Source organism: Canis aureus, chromosome 1 (genome assembly GCF_053574225.1).
Source record: "Canis aureus isolate CA01 chromosome 1, VMU_Caureus_v.1.0, whole genome shotgun sequence".
In the NCBI taxonomy this organism is placed as follows: Eukaryota; Metazoa; Chordata; class Mammalia; order Carnivora; family Canidae; genus Canis; species Canis aureus.
In genome coordinates, this window is record NC_135611.1 from 117,819,549 (window position 1) to 117,840,385 (window position 20,837).

General features: G+C 44.9%; 1 protein-coding gene and 1 long non-coding RNA gene across 2 annotated transcripts; one reads left to right on the plus strand and one right to left on the minus strand.

The window, feature by feature from the left end:
- Window positions 1–3,153: 3,153 nt before the first annotated feature.
- On the minus strand, window positions 3,154–20,816 carry LOC144287525 (uncharacterized). Its single transcript, XR_013355314.1, has 4 exons — window positions 20,626–20,816; window positions 6,421–6,534; window positions 4,396–4,572; window positions 3,154–3,921 (listed from the first exon to the last, which is right to left on the minus strand). It is a non-coding gene; the product is annotated as an uncharacterized LOC144287525 (long non-coding RNA).
- On the plus strand, window positions 8,153–11,381 carry KRTDAP (keratinocyte differentiation associated protein). The gene is made up of 6 exons (XM_077854776.1): window positions 8,153–8,300; window positions 9,866–9,904; window positions 9,992–10,033; window positions 10,204–10,248; window positions 10,896–10,943; window positions 11,218–11,381. The coding sequence occupies exons 1-6, from the start codon at window positions 8,214–8,216 to the stop codon at window positions 11,254–11,256; spliced, it is 300 nt and encodes a 99-aa protein (XP_077710902.1). The 5' UTR covers window positions 8,153–8,213; the 3' UTR covers window positions 11,257–11,381.
- Window positions 20,817–20,837: the final 21 nt, after the last annotated feature.

A 20,837-nucleotide genomic window follows, 5' to 3' on the forward strand; every position in this document is an offset into this window, starting at 1 on the left:
ACTTCATGCCTCTGTGTTACATTTGGTAATTCTCTCAACATTTCAAAATCTTTCATTATTCTTATATTTGTTATGGTGATCTGCGATCACTGACGTTTGATGTTACTATTATTAATTATTGTGGGGCACCACAAACCGCACCTATATAAGACAGCAAACTTAATCCATAAATCCTAAAAGTAGGTGTGTGTTGACTACTCTACTGACTGGCTGTTCTCCTGTCTGACTCCTCTCCTTGGGTCTTTCTATTCCCTAAGACAACAATATTGAAATTAGGCCAATTGGGGTGCCTGTGTGGCATAGCCAGTTAAGCATCCTACTCCTGGTTTTGGCTTGGGTCCTAATCTTGGAGTTGTGGGATTGAGCCCCATGTTAGCCTCTAAGCTCAGTAGAGAGTCTGCTTAGGATTCTCTCTCCCTCTGCTTCTCCCCTCACTCTGGAATAAATAGATAAATCTTAAAAAAAAAAAGGAAGAAAAGAAATTAGGCCAATTAATAACCCTACACTGGCCTCTAAGTATTCAAGTGAAAGGAAGAGTTACATGTCTCTCACTTTAAATCAAAAGCTAGGGGTGCCTGGGTGGCTTAGTTGGTTAATCAACTGCCTTCAGCTCAGGTCATGATCTTGGGGTCCTGGGATCGAGTCCCATGTTGGACTCCCTGCTCAGCAGGGAGTCTGCTTGTCCCTCTCCCTCTGCCCCCTGTTTGTGCCCTCTCTTGCGCGCTCTCTATCTCTCAAATAAATAGATGAAAATCTTAAAAAAAAATCAAAAGTCAGAAATGACCAAGCTTAGTAAGGAAGGCATGTTAAAAGCTGAAATGGACTAAAACCTAGGCCTCTTGCTCTAGTTAGCCATTTGTGAATGCAAAGAAAAAGTACTTGATAGAAATGAAAAGTGATACTTTAGTAAGCACATGATCAATCAGAGAGCAGTCTTGTTGCTGATATGGAGAAAATTTCTGTTCAAAGCAGCTACAACATTTCCTTAAGCCAAAGCCTGATCCAGAGCAAGGCCCTGGCTCTTCAATTCTGTGAAGGCTGAGAGAGGTGAGGAAGCTGCAGAAGAAAAGCTGGAAGCTAGCAGAGATGGGTTCATGAGGTCTAAGAAAAGAAGCCATCTCCACCACAGAAAAGTGCAAGCTGAAGCAGCAAGTGCGAATGTAGAAGCAGCAGCAAGTTACCCAGACGATCTAGCTAAGATAATTCATGAAGGCAGCTACACTTAAGCATTAGATTTTCAAATAGATTTTAAAATATAGATTTTCCTTCTCTATTGGAAGGAGACACCATCTAGGACTTTCATAGATAGTGATAAGTCAATGCCTGACTTCACAACTTCAAATCCCAGGCTGAGATCTACTGCTCAGGAAAAAGAGAGAGAGAGAGAGAGAGAGATTCCTTTCAAAATACTGTTCACAATGTACCTGTCACCCAAGAGCTCTGATGGAGATGGATGAGATTCATGTGTTTTTTTTTTTTAAAGATTTTATTTATTCATAAGAGACACAGAGAGACAGAGGCAGAGGGAGAAGCAGGCTCCAGGCAGGACTTATGCGGGACTTGATCCCAGGACCCTGGGATCATGCCCTGAGCCAAAGGCAGATGCTCAACCACTGAGCCCCCCAGGCGTCCTGAGATTCATGTTTTCATGCCCACTGGTACCATTCAATTCTGCAACTCATGGATCAAGGAGTCATTGTAATTTTCAAAGCTTATTATTTAAGAAATATATTTTATAAGGCAATAGCTGCCATAGATAGTGGTTCCTCTGATGGGCCCAGGCAAAATAAACTGAAAACCTCTTGGAAGAGATTCACTGTTCTAGATGCCATTAAGAATGTCTGTGATTCATCAGAAGATGTCAAAATATCAAGGAGTACAGGGGTTTGGAAGAAGCTGATTCCAAACCCTTGTCGATGACTTTGAGGGGCTCAGGACTTCAGTGGAGGAAGTCACTGCAGATGTGGTGGCAACAACAAGAGGACTACAATTAGAGGTAGAGCCTGAGCGTGGGACTGAATTGCTGCATGCTGAATTGTTTCATGATCAAACTGAAGAGATGAGGAGCTGCTTCTTATGAATGAGCAAAGAAAGTGGTTTCTTTCTTTTTTTTTTAAGATTTTATTTATTTGTTCATGAAAGAGAGAGGCAGAGACATAGGCAGAGGGAGAAGCAGGCTCCAAGCAAGGAAGCCTGATGTGGGACTCGATCCTGGGACTCTGGGGTCACGCCCTGAGCCGAAGGCAGACGCTCAACCACTGAGCCACCCAGACATCCCAAGAAAATGGTTTCTTGAGATAGAATCTACTCCTGGTGAAGATGCTGTGAAGATTGTTGAAATGACAACAAAAGATTTAGAATTTGTCATATTTTAGTTGATAAAGCAGGAGAATTTGAGAGGCCTGACTCCAATTCTGAAGGGAGTTCTACTGTGGGTAAAATGCTATCCAATAGCATCACATGCTAGAGAGAAATTGTTCAGAAAGGAAGTCAATTGATGCAACAAACTTCATTTTGTCTTAAGAAACTGCCACAGTCACCCCAGCTTTCAGCAACCACCACCCTGATCAGTCAGCAGCCACTGACATCAAGGTGAGACCCTCCAGCAGCAAAAACACTCACTTGATGGTTAGCATTCTTTAGCAATAAAGTTTTTCTTTTTTATAACTTAATTTATTTTTTAAGGTTTTATTTATTTATTCATGAGAGACACAGAGAGAGAGAGAGAGGCAGAGACACAGGCAAAGGGAGAAGCAGGCTCCATGCAGGGAGCCTGATGTTGGACTCGATCCTGGGACTCCAGGATCACGCCCCGAGCTGAGGGCAGATGCTCAACTGCTGAACCACCCAGGGATCCCAGCAATAAAATATATATATTTTTTTATTTATGATAGTCACACACACACACACACACACAGAGAGAGAGAGAGAGGCAGAGACACAGGCAGAGGGAGAAGCAGGCTCCATGCACCGGGAGCCCGACGTGGGATTCGATCCCGGGTCTCCAGGATCGCGCCCTGGACCAAAGGCAGGCGCCAAACCGCTGCGCCACCCAGGGATCCCTTAAACTAAGTATTTTGTTTTTTTTAAGGCATAATGCTATTACACACTTACTAGACTACAGAATAGTGTAAACATAATTTTTAGGTGTATTGGGAAACCACAAAATTCATTTGACTCAATGGGGTGCCTGGGTGGCTCAGTTGATTGAGGATCTGACTCTTAATTTTGGCTCAGGTCAGGTACTCAGGTTGTACCTGAGATTGAGCCCCACATTTGTCTCTGTGCTGAATGTGGGGCCTGCTTGAGGTTCTCGCTTTCCCTCTTCCTCTGCCCCTCACCCCTGGGCTCATGCACACACGCACGTACACTCACTCACTCAATCAATAAAGGGGTGCCTGGGTGGCTCAGTTGAGTGTCTGACTCTTGATTTTGGCTCAGATCATGATCTCGGGGTCCTGGTATCAAGTCCTGCATTGGGCTCCAGTCAGTTGTGAGACTGAGCCCCACATTAGTCTCTGCACTGAGCGGGGAGCTTGCTTGAGGGTTCTTTCTCCCTCTCCCTCAGCCCCTCCCTTATGCATAAGCAGGTGCTCTTGCTCTTGCTCTCTCTCTCTCAAATGAATAATTCCTTAAAAATATTAAAAATAAATAAATTCATCTAATTTATTTTATTGCAATATTTGCTTTATTGTGGTGGTCTGGAACCCAATCTGCAATATCTCCACGGTGTGTCTGTCCTCATATTGGATTTCAACTGTGTAGGGAGGGCGCCTTGCAGTACCTCCTGGAAGCCACAGGGAGGAGAACCCAGCTCTCCCAGGGCAAGATGCTCAATTCTTTGGCTGACTGACAGCTAGCTTCCTGGAGTGTGGGTGATGAATCAGAAAGAGCTAGACTCAAGTCTCCTGGAGCCAGTCCCTGAGGGATGGAGGGAGAAGCTGAGGTGGTCAACATGGTTCTAGACTCTCAGGGTTTTTCTGGTCCAAAAGGCTCAAAGCAGCCCTTTAAAGTTCAAAGTGTCATCTGAAGCAGGCAAAGGCCCTCTGGTGCAAAGGACCCTGTAATAAAAGGGTAGGATGTCCCTTTCTCCTTCCTGGGGCTCTGAAGCAGCCTCTGACTTTCATTTTTCCCTAAAATCCATTCTTCCATGACATCCAGGAAGGATCCATGCTCAGAATCCTCCACAAATCCCAACTGCTCACCATGGCTTGGGGATGATTGGGTTCTGGCCTTCCTCTCCCCTGTCAACCCAGAACTGCTGGGAGAAGCTTTCAAGGAACACTGCTGCCACCTGTCCCTGCAACTCAACGTCTTCAGAAGACTGGAGCTTTAACTGCTTTAGGTCTACGTTAAAATATCCACCCTCAAGCCAGTTGAACCAAGGATACTGACCTGATTGCAATCATATCGCCACTGTTTTATTTTCTCCCCAGAACTTGTCATTCTCTGAAGTTATCTTGTTTCCTAATTTTTAAATTAGATTATGATATGTCTTCTCTGCCAGAACATAGGCTCCACAGGACAGGTACCTGATCCATCTTGAATTCCAAGTGCCAAGAGCCAAAGTGGCTGCCCAGTGTTTGTGAACAGAGAATGGGAAGAGGAATCAGAATTAAGTGGGATTGATCCAGGAAGTCTTCCTGGGAGAAGTTTAATGAGCAAAAGCTACACAGGAACAAAAGGTGGGTGGCAAAGGAAGAAACCAGACCTGCTGGACAACGTGGCTGCTTTCTTGGGTGTGATAGTAATATTGGCAGAGGCACAGGAAAGGAAGGGACATGGATGTCCCAAATTCTGCCTCCCAGTACTCCACACCCCAGCTCCCTTTCTCTTCAAAGATTTTAGGCTTTTCACCTAGGTATTCACCAATATCCCATGGCCCCAGTGTGCATCCCTTCAGATCCCACATTTCCTTTCTGAAGCCAGGAGGCTGGATCCCAGCCCCTAGGTGTGTCTGTAATGTAGCAATCAGGGCTGGGCTTTGCCTCCTACCTACACTCAAGTTCTGGCAGATATGGGGTGGGGTGGGGGCAGGCCTGTGGGAAAACAGGGGTTTACTGGTATTCTCGGAGAGGAAACTAGAAGAGCAACTGGACTTGGAGATGGACTGATGCAGAGCCAGGCAGTGTGGCTCTGCCTGACACCATTAACCCTATGTGATGCATCCAAAGCAATGCTGAAATCCAGCGATTCTTAGCCACCCACCACCCAAATTGCTGGGACTGTGAGAATTCCTTACCCCTTTCTTCCCCCACTTGCCCAACCATGGGACACTGAGCACCCAGGAAACACAAACCCACTGAGGCAGGACAGGGACACTACATTCTAAAGATGGCACTTACAGCACAAATCATGTAAAGCCAAAACTGCCCTTGAAGATCCATCAGGAAGGTACCAAAAGGAAACAAAGCTGTCCAGCATAGACAGTTTTCTTCTCCAGCAAGGGAATGGATTTCTTTGGTTGTGCACACTGTGTTCAGAGGCATTTTACACCTACCCCAAGAGGTACCTGGAGTCCGAGGCAATCGCAGGTTCATTCTGGGGCATACGCTCATTGAGGGCCATTACTCTCTTAATTTTCTGTGTTCATTTTACCAAGAGTGTACAGGTTAACTCGCTGAAAGTAATGCACGTATGCTTGGGAGCTGCCATCTACGGCTGCGTAGGCTGCATGCCTCGAAGGGACACGAGGCGAGGGGACTAACGGGGGCTAAATGCAGCCTGCCCCCCTACTCTCAGGGCATGAGTCCAATTCATGCAAGGTGTTGTGGGCTGGTGAGGTCCTTTATGGGACACAACTCCACAGCACAGCACAGCACAGGAGCAAATCTAGGTGCAGGCCCTGGAATCCTGGGGTACTCACGCCAGCCTTGCCACACACTGGCTGTGACTGACCTTGGGTGAGTTACTTAACCTCTACGTGCCGTGGTTCCCCTACCTGTAGAATGTGGATAATTATAGTACCTACCTCACAGAATCACTGTGCTATTTCAATGAGATCATTCATTTAGAGCACTCAGCACAAGGCCTGTCACATAATAAGCCATCAATACATTGGCTAACATTATTAGAAGCATTAGCATTAATTAGGTGGAGAGGAAAACACTGGGAAGTCAATGTGTTACAAAAGAACTCTACAGCTAAACAGATGGTGGTGTTTGGCTCATCTGTTGCTTTGGATCACCCATGCCAAGGTGCTCCTCCATGAGCATGCCTAATGGGAGTTGACTATACAATATCAGTTCTCTTTTGTCCATTCTTCATTCTCTCTGCTCCCAGAGTTGACCCTATTGACCCTATATTAGCTGAATGGTGGTTAATGAGCTCCTTCAGTCACTGTTAACTAATTAATAAGAATCCATTACACATTAAAAACTTGTGTCCTCCAGAAAACCTTTTGAGAGGCACTCCACCCACCTCAAGCATCTTCTCACTCGTCTCCTCCAGCAGCCTGACCATGCATGATAGTCACTGCCACCTGGCCATCTGCACTTAGTGAGTGTTCTTCAAGTCCTGTCTCCTCAGGTACCTCTACAAAGGAGGAGATGCTGTTATAAAAGCAGAGATTTCCTGAGCCTATAGAGGGGCCAAGGTGGGGGGGCATGATGGGAATTGAAGCCCCAACTCCTGGGGTTCCTAAAGATTGTTCATGAGTGCCATCTAGCTCTTCCACCCCAGGCCTGCCATCTGTGTGCATTGCATCAGGTTGGGGCAAAGAGGCCTGCTCTCAAATAAGGTCTTGCTTTGTCCTGGCAGCAGCAGCCTATGTTCTGGCACCTCCCTATGACACCAGGAACCGGCTGGTCCACCTGAACCTAGTAGAGAAGGTGGCTTGATTAGGAGATTTTGTCACTTTGTGGTGATACAACTCCCAAGTTGGGGTATGGGACAGGGGGCGGGAGAAGCTCGATGAAATGGACAAGGCACTCAAAGTTCAGGACCTAGATCCTATCTCCAAAGGGCCATCATTTTTTTTTTTTTTTAATTCATGAGAGGCAGAGAGAGGCAGAGACACAGGCAGAGAGAGAAGCAGACTCCATGCAGGAAGCCCGACATGGGACTCGATCCCGGGACTGCAGGATCACGACCTGAGCCCAAAGCAAATGCTCAACCACTGAGCCACCCAGGCGTCCCTAAAGGGTCGTCTTTAAGACCTGTGTGTGTGTGTGTGTGTGTGTGTGTGTGTGTATCTGTTGTTTTCTCCCCTGCGTGTTCTCTAGTCCTTGTCTTCTTAGTTCAAGATAGTCATCTCTCTGAAGACCGAAGAGTAAAAGATGGGCAGCTGGATAATGGGAGGGGTCCAGCCCCAAAGAAGGAAAGTGTACAACTTGGTGGAAGGATGCTCGAACCCTAACTTATCCCATCTAACAAATGCTGGCTCTTCCTGTAATCTGTGTAATGCATGGTGTAGGGGCATATAAAGGTGATTAAGAGTTGGTTCTCGGCTTCAAGGAACTTCATATTCTAAGAGAAAAATAAGAAGAAAGCATGAGTTACCCCAGGTACAATGCCAGAGATATAAATGAATTGCTATGGCAATTCCCCAAGAAGGGAAGGGTATGGGGAATGAGGGTGAAGGATGATGGGAAAAATCAAGGAGCTTCATCCAACATGGATGTTGGGTTCTGAGAACTAGAGATGACAAGAAGGGCATTTTAGGAATAAGCAAGAGCAAGGGAAGATGCTTGCAGGACCAAGAACGGTATATTTGGTAGGGAGTCCAGTTTGGCCAGAATGTAGGGTCACATGCAAAGGAGTAAAAAAAGAACAAGTCAGAAAGACATGTTGAGGCCAGAGCATGGAAGTCTAGGAGTTTATACAGAATTGGGAAGGGTGGGGAAAAGCCAGAATTATGAGAGCAGAATGAAGGATATAAGGGAAAGAGATAAAGACAAAAGGAGAGGTTGCTTGGGTGCCACTGCCAGTCCTTTGGAGGGACAGGTTCAACCTGTCTCCATCCCAGCTCCATTGGCATGAAGCACCCCATTGCCATCTCACCTTCCTAGTGCCTGGGGCAGAATGTGAATTGAGAAATCCAAGGTAAGTGGGGAACAGTCTACACCTCCCCTTCCCAGAGCCCCGGGGGTGGGCGATGGGATCTGGGGGTGAGTCAGTGGGGTGGGGACCCCATTTCTGCTCACATCCACCTCCCTGGGAATATAAAGGGCAAGCGGTGAGGCCCCGCCTCAGAGCACCCCAAACTTGACACCATGAAGATCCCAGTTCTTCCTGCTGTGGTTCTTCTCTCTCTTCTGGCGCTCCACTCTGCTCAGGGGGCTTCCCTGGGGAGTTCTGAGGTGAGCACATCACCTGGATTCTCTTTCTTTTATCCATTACCTCACTTAGTCCTTCATTCCTTTACCTTCTATGCATTACTGGGTGTGTGGCTCCTGTTTTTGGAGATTATCAAAGGCTGAATGAAAAGTAGGGGCTTTGAGGAAGGGAAGAAAGAAGGAAGGAGACAAAGCACTCCCAGGAAGACATGTAGATGGAGATGCTTTATTTCTGGAAGGGATGGTTGAGAGTGTAGGTGGAAGCTAGACATCTGAATCCTGGGAGGATTCAGGGGCTGAGGTCGGTCATCTGGGCTCAGCCTCACCTGTGTTTCATCTACTCCCAGGGAATGGCTTCCAGGTGACTGCAAGCTCCCTGCTGTCTCTGAAGCCTAGCCATAGCACGGATCCTTAGGAGGCAGTCTCCAGCCAGGAGGAAGCTGGAGGGCCCTCTCTCTCCCAAGGTTGGGGAAGAGTGTCCGTGCTGGATTGAAAAGTCTAAGATGGGATCACATACACAATTGCTTGGGGTCCAAGCAAGTGAAGTCAGTGAGCAGGCGGGCTGGTGGGGCCCCAGGGAAGATGGAGCGGACTTGCCCAATCTAAAAGGGTCCCTGTATATCACCTTTTTATAAAATATTTTATTTATTTATTTGAGAGAGAGTGAGAGAGCGCACGAGCACGACCAGGGAAAGGGAGAAGCAGGACCCCCGCTAAGCAGGGAGCCCAATGCGGGACTCAATCCCAGGACTCCGGGATCATGACCTGACCTAAAGTCAGCTGCTCAACCGACTGAGCCACCCAGGCGCCCAGTCTGTATACCATCTGACTGCTACTAAGCAGGAAAACATACTGGTGTGATCAGAGGTTTTAAATTTTCAGGAGAAGCCAGAAGAAATCTGATTTATGTATTTTAATTAGAAATGTATTATTCAAATTAAAAAACAAGCCAAACTGCTATGAGAGCTAAACATTTGGGTCTAGCCTATAGGATAACCATTTATGACCTCTGTAGTGGAAAGGAAGAGCTAAGGGACAATGAAGCCAAGCAGGGAGAGTGACAAGATGGGGTGCACTGAAGTCCGAGGGCGCTACTACGTGGGGGAGGGAAAACGGTGACTCTGACTTTGGTCGCAATAAAGTCACAAAGCAAACCAATCTCAATCAATTAAAGGCAGGCAGGGCACCTCAGCAGCGTGGCTTCTACCTGCGTGCTAATCTCCCCCACCCAGCTCTATGGGCTAAGCGTAGGAGTCTCAAAAACATCCCAAGTCAACTGCATGGCAACACTGGCTCAATGTTCTTGGGAGGAGTCCTCTCTTCTCCACCCCTTGCACCTGCTGCCTACCATGGATGCAGGCCTGGCCTTTTAGCTTCTGTCTCACGCACACCACTCTGTTCCTTCCTCTTTGCCTTGCACATCTGTCAACCATCTGTCTTACTGGAATAGAGCATGTTATCTGAGGCCACATGGTGGACTGGCCCCATGGGGGCCTGGCCTGTGGAGGAAGGCAGGCCTGGCAGAGAGGGTTTTGGGACAAGGACTTGCCATTATGTGATCATTTGGCTTTCTCCCCTTCATTTTCCAGGAAGAAACGACCATTGGTAATTATGCAGCAGGCCCTGAGGTAAACTCCCTCCCACATTCTAGCCTGAGTCTGTGCCCTGTCCTGTGCCCCTAAGCCACTCTCTTAACACCCCGTCTCTTTGCTTAGGCCTTTAACGCTCAATTCCTGAACATCGACAAGTTGCGCTCCGTAAGTACCATTCTCTGGTGTTGCCCCCGCAAACATCCACACCGTAAAGACCAGTGCCGTAGTAGACAGCTTGCAGAGCTGCCATGACCCCTTATCTTTTCCAGGGGGCTGGGGGCTGAGCTCTGTCCTCCTCTGGAACTGACCTTCTTCTGGTCTCTCTGTCTCCACAGGCTTTTAAGCCGGATGAATTCCTGAACTGGCATGCCCTCTTTGAGGTAAGTGCATGGGCCCTCCTTCCTCTCCTTGACTATCTGCAGTCTTTCCAGGGTAGGGCCAACACATTCTAGTTCTAGCCCTTTGGGTTCTTTCCTGAGTTCTCAGAGGAAGTCATCACCTTGCTGGACAGAAGTTTCTTCAGGAGGCTGACATGGCCACACCTATTTTCCCAATGTGGCAGTGGGGGAGCAGAGCCAGAGTCAATTCCAAAATAGGCAGAACTTAATCAGACAGGTGTTTGTTTGAATTTCTTTATCATCTATGAAGAAACTGAGGCCCTAAGTTGGGTGGCTTACAAGTAGAAGGAAAAGTCAGCGACAGCGTGGGCATTAGAGCCTGTGTCACACGACTGCACATTCTTGCTACGTGTCCTCGCACAAATGTCTCTCAGTCTCAGCTTCCTCGTCTCTGATGCGGGCTTGCTAGTACCTACCTCAAAAGGTAGCTGTGCAGACCAATGAGAGCATGCCTACAGAGCAGCTAGTATAAGGCAGATACAGATTAGGGGCTCAGGAAATACTAGTTCTTTCTGTAATTAGAAGTGATAACACCATCCCCACTATGGAGAGCTCATTCACTGAGTGTTTACTGATCCATGCCCACCTGACCTGTAACACATCACTCTCGCTCTTTCTTTCTCTTTTAGTCTATCAAAAGGAAACTTCCTTTCCTCAACTGGGATGCCTTTCCTAAGGTAAGAGGCGGTGGGCAGTAGAAGGATAGAAGTCGGGGGTGAGGGAAGAAGTAGACAATCTGGGAGGAAGGTGAGGACGGGTAACAGAAGACAAACCTTCCTCTCACTAAAACTAAGGGAAGTCTCAGCTACTGTATTTAGAGAATGAGAACTCAGATCAAGGCAGAGACTCCTTTCTATCACTGCCTCACTCTGTCCTGGGCTTCCTCACAGGGGACTCCAGCTCCCTGCCCCCAAGGGTCCCCCAATCTGATCACACCCTCTCTCCCTCCAGCTGAAGGGTTTGAGAAGTGCAACTCCTGATGCCCAGTGACCGTTCCCTTCAAGACAGAGCACTGCTGACACCCACTGGAAGAGGGGCTGGTGTGGGATCTGATCACCAGCTTACAATTACTCTCTCTGGGCTCAGTAACACCAATAAAATGTTTTCCAACCTAACAGTTCCTGTATCTGTGTCTGTCCTTATCCCACTGGGCTCTAGAAGGGAATGAGGATGAAGTAAGCTCCAAGGCTGGTAGGCAGAAATCTTGAATTCTGAGAAGGTAGTAGCAATGACATAGGAGGAAGTAGGGAGGGCTTACCAAGATGGCAAGAGATGCTGTGTGTCTTAGTTCCTCAGTACTGGCTGACGTACTTGAAGAGCATGAAGCTGTGAGTTGTTTGCTAAGATCTTCAAGGAATCAAACCAGCAATTACTGGTACTTCCCCTCCACCTGCCTTTTGAGAACCTGATTACCTTGGTGGGGTCAATGTGGTATAAGAGAGCTACCTGGAATCTAAGGCTCAGAAGCCAGCTGAAATCATATGAGCTCATCTAAAATCCCTTTTTAAGAATTAGGTAGCTTGTAAATAAAGAAGACTCGTGATGTGATCCTGGGCCATCTAAGCCTCCATTTGTTTATCTGTGAACCGAGCATGGAAATAAACAAGAATGATAATAACTACCCTGTGGTGTTGTTATGCAAGTCAAAAGAGATAAGGTAGGTAAAGCCCCTTGCACAGGGCTGGGCATACAGTAGGTACTCACGAAATGTTCCTTCTATGTCCCCTTTCAATGCCCCCAGAGAGCTGCCCCAATGACCCAGATTCATTATGGACTCCCTCACCAATCCATCCATCCATTCATTTACTGCAAAGGTCTTGAAACATGGAATGGGTTCCATCTCAGTTCTGCACGTGTATCCCGCATAGAATCTCTGCGTCTGCTCTGGGTACTTAAAATGTTGACTTAGTGGGGATTATTTTCGGTTTCTCGAAAATTGGGAAAATCGGAGAGCAATGTACTTGCGACTGGCTTAAATCCAAGCCTTCTTTACAGGATGTGGTCTCGAGATCTGTAAAATTCCCCTTGGCAAGTGTCACTTATTTACAGTGCCTTTTGACTTGTATCAGTGACTGAGTTTGCAAACTCTGGTCTATAGCTTACTTGAGGAAGTGGACTACAAAGGGAAATTAAACTTGTGTAGGGAAGCAAAAACTTCCTTCTACTCTCTGAAATTCTGTGGCTGGCCTAAGAATTAAACTGATATAAGACAGGTTAACAGGAGAAAAGCATAAAAAGTTATTATATATATGCATATATAGATATTTTTCTTATTTATTTGAGAGAGTGCAAGAAAATGGTGGGGGAGGGGCAAAGAGAGGAAGAAGAAGACCCCTCACTGAGCCCCACATGGGGCTCAATCCCAGGACCCTGGGATCATGACCTGGGCTGAAGGCAGACACTTAACCGACTGAGCCACCCAAGAGTCCCTATTTAATATATTTTTACACGTATACAGGAGTCTTCAGAGGGAAAGAAGACTCAAAGGAGCCATTAAAAAGGTATAAAAAGGTGTAAAATGTATAAAAAGCTTATATGTCTTTTGTATGCAACAGATGACAGATTGTGGGGATGTGATAAGACAAAGGGGGCAAGACAAGACTGGGGACAAGAAGTTGTGGGACAGTGATTAGGAAATATATGGGTGAAACTAATGGCAGGTAGGGCTTATTCTAGTACGTTTGTTTGTACAGGCTGGACTTGACTCCCAGGCTCTGCTGATAAGAATGTCTTCTCTTCCTGGTACAGGGAGGGCACCATTCTCAAGGAAAATTTTTATGACTTGCTTTTAGGTAGAAAGGGCAAGGTCAGAGAGCCCTTCCTGCATCTGCTATTTCTGAATTGCCTTCAACTTAAAATAATCAATATGCAAAAAGCAGTGTATTTTGGGGTGGCATGTTCTGAACCCCTTTACTTGGCTCCTGCTTCCAGACTAGACAAATAAGATATATAAATGTTGCTTATACCCCTTCCTTCTGGTTAACTAAAAATAACAGACACACACATAAATGAGAAGCAACTTATACATGGGATCATCAATAAAAAAGAAAAAGAAAGGAGCATGCTCATGTGCTACAATCAATTAAAATATTTAGCAAAGATTGAATGTTCATAATTTGGGTGATTGGAACTAGAGTAGAGGAAGGCAGTGGGGAGGTCCTCAAGATGTATGTATTGAGCGGATAGGTTTTAGGGGAGGCCACGAGTCATCACACACAAGTCATGAGCATCTTTGAGATAAAGCAGGAGTTCTCAGAGTGTAGGCCGGGAATCAGCAGCATCCGCATTACATGGGAATTTATAAGGAGCACAAATCCTTGGGCCCCATCCCATATGAATTAAATCAGAAACTGAGGGTGGGGCTCAGTAATCTGTTTTAACAAGCCCTCTTGATGATTCTGATGCATTAACGCTTCAAAACTATTGAGAAAAAGAAAGCCAGAGAATGATTAATGTAAAATTCAGGACCTTGATTACCTCTAGTGGGAGAGACCATCATGTGATAGGGGAAGGGAACCCGGAAGGGGTTGGTGATGATGCGGGAGAGCTTGGTTCTCATCTCACAGACTCAAAGAATGAATCTTGTGGACAAAGGACAGTGAGTAAAGCAATAGAAGTTTATTAAGTGAGGATACAGAGAAAGCTCTAAAAAATGAGAGGGGTCCCAACAGGGTTGCCATTGAGGGCTTTTTTGGCTGGCCTTTTTCAGAAAACCTGAGTAGGGAGTTGATGGACTTGACATTTCTTGTGCCCTCTTGAGTGAATGACATGACTGTTTTGAGTCCCGATGATGACTTGATAGCCGTTGAAGGAAGATACTCCCTAGCATTTGAGCCAGAGGCCAGATTTACTTCCTTATCTCTGTTTTTGTTGCATCTCAGTGTCCTTGGGACTTATGGGAACACTTCTCTCATGAATATCTTTGGATCTGCTTCCGGGGAAGGTCAGAGAGTCCTACTTGTATCTGTTTTCTTAATTTTCTTCAGCTTGAAATATTCAGTGTACCAAGGCACCATATTTAGGGTAGCACGTTCAGAACTCTGTCAACATACGTTTTGTACACACTTCCGTATGTACTATTTCACAGTAAGCTACTACTAAAACAAGAGAATATCTTTGAGTAACTTGTGAGTGCTTAGGGAATTACAGAGAAAAGCAAAAATTTTTAAGTCCATGAAGACTGGAATCTTATGGGGAAAAAAAGAGCATTGATATGTTTGTGTAAACGAGTGATGGATGTACTCTGGATCAAGTGAAATGGACAGAAATATACCAACACAGGCCAGGTAATTCAGAGGATTCAAAGAATGGAAGACAAGACCTATTCCCTGTGGAATATGTAGGATGAGGAAGAAGTCAGTATGGAATCACACTTTACAGTATACTTCACACAAACCACAAATGCCTCTTGGATAGATAGTACACCACCCATTAAATGGGATGTAGAGACATATGTTGAGATATGGAACAATCTCAGATACAGTAAAATGAAAAAGCAGCAGAGCAGTGTGAACAGTATGTTAAAAAAAGAGATGGTACAAATAGATGTTCTTACATGCATGAGATAGCTCTAGACTAAAACTCAAGAATTAGCAGCTTTCACCTCTGGAGGCTGATGTACTTTTACTGTGAGTCCTTTTGGATTTTATGAAAAATTTTTTTAATTCTGTGCACATATTCAAAATAATATGTTAAAAAACTAAAATTCTCTAATAAAACAAACACACAAACAACCCTTTGCCTTTTATGGTAACAGGGCCCAGCCCATGAACTGGCCCAGACTGTGCACTTCTTATTGAATGAATGAAATCAATTTCCCATACATTTACCATACCTCTTTGCTACTTAAAGTGTGGTCCTTATTGGTGGGGTCTAAACCATAATGAGATACCACCTCACACCAGTTAGGATGGCTAAAACTAACAACTCAGGAAACAACAGATGGTAGTGAGGATGCAGAGAAAGGGGAACCCCTCTTACACTGTTGGTGGGAATGCAAGCTGGTACAGCCACTCTGGAAACAGAAGGGAGGTTCCTCAAAAAGTTAAAAATAGAGCTACCCTACGATCCAGCCATTGTACTACTAGGTATTTTTCTAAAGGATTCGAAGGGGCACCTGCAGCCCAATGTTTATAGCAGCATTGTTCACAATAGCCAAAATATGAAAGAGCCCAGATGTCCATTGACAGATAAATGGATAAAGATGTCGTGTGTGTGTGTGTGTGCATGTGTGTGTGTGTGTATGGAACTAGAGGTATTATGCTAAGTGAAATAAATCAGTCAGAGAAAGACAATTATCATATGATTCCACTAATATGTGCAATTTAAGAAACAAAACAGATAAACATAGGGAAGACAAAGAAAAATAAGACAAAATTAAAGGGAAACAAACCATAAAAGACCCTTAACTGTAGAAAACAAACAGAGCTGCTGGAGGGGAGAGGATGGGGGAAAGGATAACTGGGTGATGGGTGTTAAGGAGGTACGTGATGTAATGAGCACTGGGTGTTATATGCAACTGATGAATCACCAAATTCTACCTCAAACTAATAATACACTATATGTTAATTAATTGATTTTAAATAAAAATTAAAAAAAAAAATAAAGTGTGGTCCTTAAACTAGCAGCATTAACATCACCGGGTTCAGGAAAAATTCACTCAGCCCACCCCAGAGCTAAGGAATCAGAATACACATTTTAACCAGACATGCCCCCTCCCAGGGTTCAAATGCACAGTGAAGTTTGAGAAGCACTGCCGGAGGCGTTAAGTGCTGTGCAGAAATGCCTCCTAACAGCTTATGATCCAGCTGATGATAAAGGAAGTACACCGGAAGTGCTGGATACCACTAGAAAATATGTGTTTAAATTCAGCAGAAGGGAGAAATTCCTTTTGAGTCAGGGTAAGAACAGCAGGGGAAGTAACTTTTGAGTGGGGCATTCATGATGGGTCTGAAAAATGATTCGACTGATTTCAGTCCTACATGGAGTTTAAGAAACAAAATAAAGGATCATTAGGGGGAAAAGAGAGAGGCAAGCCAAGAAACAAACCATCAACAAATTGATGGTGTGAGAAAGGAGGGGAGTCAGAAGCGTGATGGAGATTAAGGAGGGCTCTTGTCTTGAGGAGTACCGGGCATGGAAGAGCTGAATCGCTAAATTGTACACTTGTGACTAATATTAAACTGTATGTTAGCTAACTAGAATTTAAACAAAAACTTAAAAAACAAATCAACAACAAACTCTCTGGTTACCTTTAGAGGCTGCCGGGAACCCATTCATTATTTTGAGAACTGATAAATCCAGGGAATAGCTCAAGCATTCATTCTCTTTCTTGTATAAATGCGCCTGGGGCAAACCAACAAGTTTTCTTTACACAAGGATTTGCAGCTAATAAATGCAGACAGAATAACAGAATTCTAATACTGCCATTTTTGCAAAACTTAATAAAATACTGGATTGAGGTTGGCATCAATGATTGCTAAAACTGCCCGGTGAAAGGCCGACAGGGAACTTTAGAGTGGTGGGTCAGGCTGACAACCTGTGAACTCATGGATCCACCTGACACTAAAAGGCTCAGGATAAGGAGACTAGTCTCTGCAGATCTTATAGGAGAGAAGGGATGGATCACCACTGTGGAATGTTCTGGCCAAAAATCACCCCCCAAATCTGATTAAACCTTTGGAAGCTAGATCTAACCACCAGTTTGCAGGGGGAGCAGAAAGGAACCTGGTAAAGGGCTCCAGGGAGAAATCAGCAACACCACGGGCCTTCTGGAGGCCTAATAGGTCTGTTTCCTTAACAAAAACATCATAGGAAAAAAAGAGAAAGGGGGGAAGGAATTTAAAGATAAAAACAAATTTAGGAAGTAGATCATATAAATGCAATGTACAGATCTTGTCAGTATCTTGATTTGAACAAATCAACTACAAAGAAAAAGATTTATGAGATGGTAAAGCAAAACTGAACATTGACAGATTGACACTGAGAAATTATTCATCTTTCTCAGATGTGATATGGTATGGTGGTTATGTTTTTGAAAAAGAATCATTACCTTAGAGATACATAATGATGAATTTACAGATGAAATGACAGACTAGGATCTAATCTAGTGGAGTGAGAAGGTTGGGGTATATAGTGGAAATAAGGTGGTAACTACTAAAGCTAAGTGATGGATATTGAAGGGTTCATTATACTAGCTTTTGTAACTTTTGTATATTCTGAAAATTTCCCTAATAAAAGTTTTAAAAAATATTTTTTAAAAAGCACACTTACATACTTTTGGACCAAGGGAGAGGGCAAAGGATGGTGCTTTGTGGGTAGAGCTATACACACAGAACTGGTAGTGCAGGATCCTGGCCTGGGACATTGTAATTCAGTTTGGCTATCCTGTAGGTGTTAGAAATGTAGGTTGGGTCAGATGATGGAGGGCACGAATGCAAGGCTGAGAGATTTCCACTCCATCCTCTGGTCAGTGAAGGTGGTCATAGCCACAGCTACAACTGCAACAAGCCACCCTTATTTGGCTGTTATCAGGAGCTAGGCTGTATGCCAAGAGCTTTGCGTATATTATCTCAGTTGATCCACATAACAATGCCGGTGGGTTGGCAGACATCATTTCCCCATCTTACCAATGAAGAAACTGAATCTCAGAGAGATAAAGTAATTTGTTTAGGCCAACACAGAGCCAGTACCTGGCAGAGTCAGGATTAAACCCGCCCACGTCTAGACTATTACCCCACTTTAACTGCACTAGTTCTAACTTCATTTGCTTTATGTACTGGGGTTCCATATAAGATTTCGCTGGACAAAATGCTTCCATTCCTTAAAAAAAGATTTGGAAACCACTGCTGTGAATGATGAGCAGTTGCTGAAGGCATTGAGGCAGTATTGTCTAATGGTTAGATCACAAGGTTTTGTTCTTGTTTTTTTTTGTTTGTTTATTTTTAAATCAGTCAGACCTGGTTTCATTTTTTTTATTTTTTATTTATTTATTTTTTTTATTGGTGTTCAATTTACTAACATACAGACCTGGTTTCAAAACCTAATCCTACCACTTTATTAGCTTACGTGACCTTCGGGGATCAAGGCCTCAGTTTCCTCATTTGTAAGGTAGGAATAATACTGGTACTTCAAAGCAATTAAGAAACAATAAATATTAGCCCAACTTTATATTAACAAACAGCAGGTGTTCTTATTATGCTACACATCTCCTGTCACATCAGGACCCAGACAGATGCATACGCGAAGAACTGATATTCACCACTGCATTCATTTGCTTCCTTCCAACAGATGAAGAAACGTAAGCTCAGAAAAGTGAAGTGCCTTTCCCAAGGGCAGAGCCAAGTTTTATTTTTATTTATTTATTTATTTATTTTTAAAGATTTTATTCATTCATTCATAATAGACAGAGAGAGAGAGAGAGAGAGAGGGAGAGAGAGAGGCAGAGACACAGGCAGAGGGAGAAGCAGGCTCTATGCAAGGAGCCCGACATGGGACTTGAACCTGGGAATCTGGGATCACGCCCTGAGCCAAAGGCAGGCACTCAACCGCTGAGCCACTCAGGTGTCCCATGTCATGTTTTTGAGTATGTATAAAATATCTCATAATCAAATATTTAAGGCAACAATAAAGACACCTCAATTTCAACCTGCCCAAAGCCATTTCAGCCATGAGGGGATTCTGTGGCTGACAGCACTTATGCTACCTCCTCAGCACATTTATCATTACTAAAAACATCTTCTACAATTTGTTATCTTTATGTTACTCTAGAGTTGCTGTCCAATGCAGTAGCAACAAGCCACATGTGGCTACTGAGGATCTGAAATGTGACTAACCACAACTGAGATACGGACAAGTGTAAAACACAAACACTGGATTTTAGATATTGCACACATACACACACAATATATAAATATCTCACTAATATTTTTTGTATTACACGCTGAAATAATATTTCAGATATATTAAGTTAAATAAATTCAAATTAATTTCACCTGTATCTTCTTACTTTTTCAAAATTTGGCTATTGGAAAAATTCAGGTTACTTATGTGGCACACATTACATTTCCAGTAGATAGAGTTGACCTAGAAAGAGATCAGTCCCATAAAGTTCATGGGAACTCTTTTCTTTCCCACTACAGGCCTAGCACATAATGTGGGGCACAGAGTAGGTAACTTGAAAACACTCCTGAACTGAATGAAGGACTGGCCCTCTTGTCCACGCCGAAGCCTACATCTGGGCATGCACAATCAAGCTTCTGTCAGAGACCGCCAAACGAGAACTTCCCTTCACGTGTTCCTGCTGAGAGGCCCCTCTCCAAGGTACCACACAATCCCGGCCCTACCGTAATGGCTCAAACATCTCCCACAGCAAGAACCTCCCTTCCTATGATTCACTCCCTCTCCAACAGGCAAGAAACTCTACCTTAAAATTCCAGAATCTTCCCCCTCCTCCCCCAGATGCCCTGCATTCCTGAGAGAATGTGAGACCCTCTCCCACCATGAAACACCTCATTCCTGCCTCTCCCCCCCAGGCCTCCTCATCACTCATTCCTAATGTAGAATCAGGGGCCAATGTCACTCCAGCACTGGCCACCTGATGAAGAGATCCATTAGGGCTCCAACTATCCACAGATCCCCCCCGTACAGCTTATTCTCAGGAGAGCCCTCCTCACTAACTCCTCACAGAACATCTGGGGTCCTGACCCTAGAATGACTAGGTCCTTCTAGGGTCAGGACTAGTCTAGGTCAGGACTCCTAGAAGCAGGAGACAGGAAGACTAACTTTTGATTCCTTATATTATCTCCAAATGAGATATTTAGAGAGGCAGGCGATGCTACTTCAAAACTACGTCTCATTCCCAGGCCACCTCGCTGTTTCTTATAACTAAAATCGTCTTCACAATCATATTTGCCCTAGATACACTTTTGTATAATTCATTCCATGTAAACCTCTAAAACCCCACACAAGGCTAGGAACAGTTTGCTTTGGCCAGGTGCCTGGGTGGCTCAGTTGGTTAAGCAGTTGCCTTCCGCTCGGCTCATGATCCCACAGTCCTGGGAACATGCAGGATCTGGCTCCCTGCTTAGTGGGGAGTCTTCTTCTCCCTCTGCTCCTCACCCCACTCCTCACCTCTCTCTTGCTTATGTGCCTCATCTCAAATAAATAAGTAAAAATCTTTTTAACCACCCCCCGCCCCACAAATACACCAAAGTTTGCGTTGGCATTGCTTCATTTCCCAATAGACTTCAAAGAAGACCCTCGAAGTCTCTCCTGATCTCAGAGAATCCCTGAGGTCCAGCTGTGACCCCGCAAAGACCCTGCTCAGAGATAAACCGTCCCCTTGAGGCCCAAACTTACAGTTCTTATATCCACGGTGAAGAAGTCAACTTCCAGTTTCAACTCGGCTTGGGACACCAACACCCCCTCCTCGTCCGCTCCCCGTACTCGAGGGCCTGGGCGTTGAGCTTTGTGAGCCGTCCCCACCCTTGTGCTTCTCGTCAGGAGGGACGCCACAGCCTCTCCAATCATTGCCCTTGGCGCTTCTCGTGTTTCCGGGCACACTTCCGGTT